This window comes from Sinocyclocheilus anshuiensis, unplaced genomic scaffold (genome assembly GCF_001515605.1).
Source record: "Sinocyclocheilus anshuiensis isolate Anshui unplaced genomic scaffold, SAMN03320099.WGS_v1.1 scaffold544, whole genome shotgun sequence".
NCBI classification, from domain to species: Eukaryota; Metazoa; Chordata; class Actinopteri; order Cypriniformes; family Cyprinidae; genus Sinocyclocheilus; species Sinocyclocheilus anshuiensis.
In genome coordinates this window covers 663,118-667,959 of record NW_015555763.1, presented here as the reverse complement: position 1 = coordinate 667,959, position 4,842 = coordinate 663,118, and the positions used below count along the sequence as shown (strand labels likewise).

The 4,842-nt window shown below is 34.9% G+C and overlaps 1 protein-coding gene across 1 annotated transcript; it reads left to right on the top strand.

Moving 5' to 3' along the window:
- Positions 1-460: 460 nt before the first annotated feature.
- On the top strand, positions 461-4,292 carry LOC107674025 (protein FAM150B-like). The gene is made up of 6 exons (XM_016467886.1): positions 461-498; positions 1,618-1,913; positions 2,075-2,128; positions 2,217-2,297; positions 2,531-2,604; positions 3,784-4,292. The coding sequence occupies exons 1-5, from the start codon at positions 461-463 to the stop codon at positions 2,593-2,595; spliced, it is 534 nt and encodes a 177-aa protein (XP_016323372.1). The 3' UTR covers positions 2,596-2,604; positions 3,784-4,292.
- The last annotated feature ends 550 nt before the right edge of the window (positions 4,293-4,842 follow it).

Below are 4,842 nucleotides of genomic sequence, written 5' to 3'. Positions count from 1 at the left end.
GGGGAAACGTTAAAAATAAAGGATGAGTGATGTTTTTTTCTATACTCAAAGGGAGTGGTATAATGTCGAGATTGAGAACGAAACCAATATTAGAGAAGGCCTCAGTCTTCTCATAGACGCTGCTATGGATAGTCTCCATGATATTCTGCCTTCACACTCCAGCTCTTACCGTGATGGTTTCTGTTGATATTTTGGGCTAAAAATACAAAACTGCAGCATCCTCTTTGGGGAAACTTTAAAAATAAAGGAGGAGAGAAGCACCACGCGCACGTACTTCATAAGAAGGTACAAAGAGGCATTAGGACAGAGAAAACACTTCTGGTGAGAATCTTTCTACTCGTGCCAAATTGGACCACTGGAGGATGCGCGTTCCGAGACGGTGATCCAACAAAATTAAAATGCATTTTTTAAGGAGTGCTCTTAACGCGTTTCTAATTAAAGACATGCCGGGGTAATCCACATGGGACAGCTCCTTACGTCTGCAACTGACAATAAAAAGTGAGGAACCCATGCCGGATGATCTGAAGCAACTTTACGCACCGGAGGGGGAAATAAATAAATAAAAAGCTGCGGACTTACATCAATTTCCACCCACTTCGAGTCAACACGATCAACAGATGACCACGGCTGTCTTTAAACATATAAAAGAGACTCGCTCTCCTTGTGTCATGGTGCGCTAGAGCCTGTGGAAGTACCTTTGGAGAGGCGACGCCAGCGGAGTCTATTTGATGTGTTTTGCGTTAACATTAGTAATCTTTAAACAGGCGGTAAGGCTGTCAAACAAGTGTAAACTAAATCTGAATTGAAGAAAAACAGGTAATTTGTTACTTTTTCAAACAAACACTTGTTTCCAAAGGGTCTTTGCGCAAGAGCGTTCGTGCGTAAAAGTGGAGAAAACTCGGGATTCTTGCGTGGATCGGTGTGATGCTGTGATCGCTTAGAGATATCGGACAGTGCCTGAAGATACAATTACTTGTTTTTAAGTGAATCGAAAACTTGCACGTTAATTTACTGCACATTACAACTTAATATTAAGGGGAGAGAGATAATAGTGCTAATATACTCTGCTTGCCTATTTTAGCTGGATATTATTCAATTATTAACAAACCTTAAGTATTTGTCAGGATGTAGTTGACAAAAATACTTGTGGGAAGTTGACATCCTGCTGTATGTGATCTAAAACTAATTTAAACAGCTTTTTGCTAATTATTTTATAATTATTATTCATGCAGCTTTTACGACCTTATTCATTGAAAACAAGTAACACATTGAATTAAACGCATTGAATTTAATTTTTAAAGTAAAAAAGAAAGTTTTTTTTTTTTAACATACTCCAATAATCTGTTTAATTTAAGACTTTATAAGATTTTTTTTTCAATGCATTAACTGAAAGACTCACAGAATATTTGTTTAAAACATACTGTAATATAATAACATAATATAATACAATAATTGTACAAATTCATTTAAGTGTACATTCATATACATTTTAACCTAAAATCTTTCAAAGTTTTTAGAAATTATGTTTCAACTACATATTCATGGCATACTTTAAGCAGATTTATATGAATCAAGTATAAGTGCCAGGGCACTGAAATGATCTTGTTGTGTTTGCAGGGCTATACGACTGGACGCTGGGCAGAGGGGCTCTCTTTGCCCACCTTTCAGCATGAGTGCAGTGCGCACACCTGTCTTCATAGGGCTCCTTTTGCTGATCCTCACCACCAGCTACTGCAGACCAAGAGACAGGGACGACACCATTCTGCTGGACCTCCTAAGGGACAGAGTGAGACTAGCACAGGAGCATCACAGTGAGGGAAACACACAGCATCCCCTCGAGATCGTTGAGCACTCGGTGGAAACAAAAGACGTTAATAAAGTTACAAAGTCATATCAGCACGAACGCATTCTTGGTAAGCATCACCACATTCACTCACTAATGAGAACTGCTCCATACTTGTAGGAATACAGTAGTGGTTATTTGATCTGTTGGGTCTTGTGACCAACAAATATAAATAATAATCACATTTTTGTACAATAATTTACAACCGGAGGAATTTCTCCATTTTAACAGAGGTCTTTCCGAGAGATCTTCGAGAGAAGGAGAAGTTTTTAAAACATTTAACAGGTGAGCAAGTGTCAGTATCTCTGTGCACTTTCTTCATTATGTTTGTGAACTGACAGCAATTTAAAATCTGTCTTTTGTATATTTTCAGGGCCACTTTACTTTAGTCCCAAATGCAGCAAACACTTTTACAAACTGTATCATAATACCAGGGACTGCACAATACCAGCCTGTGAGTGCCACCTCATTGAATACCATTAGCATGACTACAGAAGCTATGGAAGTGTGTGAAATATTTAGCCTAATTTTAATGATTGATCTGAACTGTTTTGCCATGTATTCAGGTGAATGATTTTGCATGCACATTTTTATTTTTTTTTTTTTGATGATGTTTTTACTCTATTTTGACTATGATTTTCTATGGTACGTCTTAAATCTGTCTAACCCTCTTTTGTCTTTTTCTAGATTATAAAAGATGTGCCAGGCTTCTTACAAGACTAGCAGGGAGCCAGCAGTGCTCAGAGGGATAGATGCTGCAGGTGAATAGTTAATGTATACACAGATTTAATAGAAAACTTGTGTCCGCTGTGTGATATATTACTGCTAAAATGTTTGTTATGGAAATATTTGCCTAGAACACACACTAAGTGATCGAATGTCTTGTTTTTATTTTCAAGGAGACAATCATCCCACCGTTCTTGCTACTACATTCTAAAAAAAGAACATGATAGACAGTTTCTGGTTACACACACAGAGTGAAATCTACGTACAGAAGTATTAAACGAAACTCTACATGAGAAATATTACACCTAACTGTTTTATGACCTTTCTAATATTACGGAGTACACAGATTAGCTTTTACTTCACCTGACTGGAATGAAAGGGTTTTCACGTTTTAGCTAAAAGGCTGTTCTGGTGGAGTTTCTAGTGCAGAGGTTCTCAGAATGTGGTCTGTGAAAGATTCCAGGTGGTCTGTGAGTTGACTGGCTGATAGAAATAGACATAAATACAAATAGATTGATAATTATCTAAAATATTTAAGTTAGTTAAATGCTGCAATGTTCCTCTAATTGAACAGAAACACATAAGAAAATCAAAAACAGGTCAAACTGTGGCACCAGTACCATCTGTCAAAGAAAGTACATGAATATAATCGGGTATTACATTCTCAATTGACTGTAAAAGGCATGTTACCCATTTGAAGTTTATGAGCCACACTTATGGACAATGGCCCCTTTCTTAATGACACTACTTTAATTCTCAATGTAACATTAAACCTTCAGTCCTTTCACCATCTGTCTTGCACAATTTGCTCTTCTGTGTTGATTTGTACCCACACTATTGTGCCTTTGAGGAGCATAAACTATATAATCACTAGGTTTATTTTAGATCTTTTTATCCTCTGTCTTGTAAAAACTAATTCTAGCTATAACTTGCATTTATAATTGCGTTGTAAAAAAAAGGCGTGCAGTCATAAAACATGAGATATCTAGGTGGATAATAAAACATATTATTATTAAACAAACAAACAAATAAATAAATAAATAAATAACATCAGCACTTTCTAATGCCCCCTTTTATTTTTGCATACATCAGTCCTCCAGCATGTATTTCTAGTATGTATTTCAGACGTTTTACCAGCATCCCATGGTGTTTTATTAAGGCTTATTGTGTTGAAGTAATTTTTTGCTCATGTCAATCATTGTTTCCTTTTACAGATTTCAACAGACCTGAAGAAATAAAGAGAACCAAGAAAAGTGCCTTGGAGAAAAACAGGGAAATGAAATTAATTCTGAACAATCATATTTATCCCGTGAACACAGCTATTTTTATAATGAAATAGAACTCCTCTTTTGACCTTTTCTTCTCGCATACAGCTTGTCAGTCTTGTGAGTTGACAAAACTGATGTTAGAACCAAGTTTACTGGCAATGGTCATGGTGAAAATGAAGAAGACAACGTTTTATGGGAAAAACGAACACAAAAAATGTCCTGCTGCCAAACGATAAACTCTGGGTGTCACATTCAACTGCATATATATTCTAAGTTGAATTTGCCTTCACAGGTTGTGTGTCCAGTAGTTTTTGGTTGAAGAATAATTTAGATGTTGTTTTGCAGATGTTCAAAGGTGTTTACTGGCTGAACGCAGCCTTTGGTCCAATATTCCTGACAACCTCAAAGTCACATTCCTCAAAGCCAGAGCTAAATCCTTTGATTGAATTATGAATTGCATGATACTTTCTTGCCTTTTTTGTCTTTACAAGACATGTCTTGGCATTGATGAATGCTACTGGTTGCAGTTTATTCTGTGAAAGAAATTAATTGCATTTTGCTAATATTGAATGTCTTATATATTATGTATTTATACATTCAAGCTATTAAATATTGCTATTGTCAAATGTATAAACACCTAACTTAGAGTTCAGTTTGTAAATATTGTAAATATATACAGGATATATATACATATTGTATGTGTATTCTCATCAAGTTTCACTCAGGTTTGTTTTTCTAATTCCTATTATTATTTTACTAAATAATAATAGGAATTAGAAAAACAAACCTGAGTAAAATTAGTAATTAGTAACAAAGCTTGAGTAAAATTTAGTACATTTTAAAATCAGAATAAATGAAAGGATTAATTCACTATATATATTGTATGTGTGTGTGTGTGTATATATATATATATATATATATATATATATATTTAACATATGATCTTTAAATAAACATGTTTGTTATATAATGTTTAAAGGGTGTTGACATATGAATTTTAAGTTA

Bases quoted from the DNA above. Each gene is read 5' to 3' on its own strand.
- LOC107674025 (XM_016467886.1), top strand. From the start codon at position 461: ATGGGACAGCTCCTTACGTCTGCAACTGACAATAAAAA. The intron at 499-1,617 runs GTGAGGAACCCA...TTGTGTTTGCAG, and splicing joins TCTGCAACTGACAATAAAAA to GGCTATACGACTGGACGCTG. The intron at 1,914-2,074 runs GTAAGCATCACC...CCATTTTAACAG, and splicing joins TCAGCACGAACGCATTCTTG to AGGTCTTTCCGAGAGATCTT.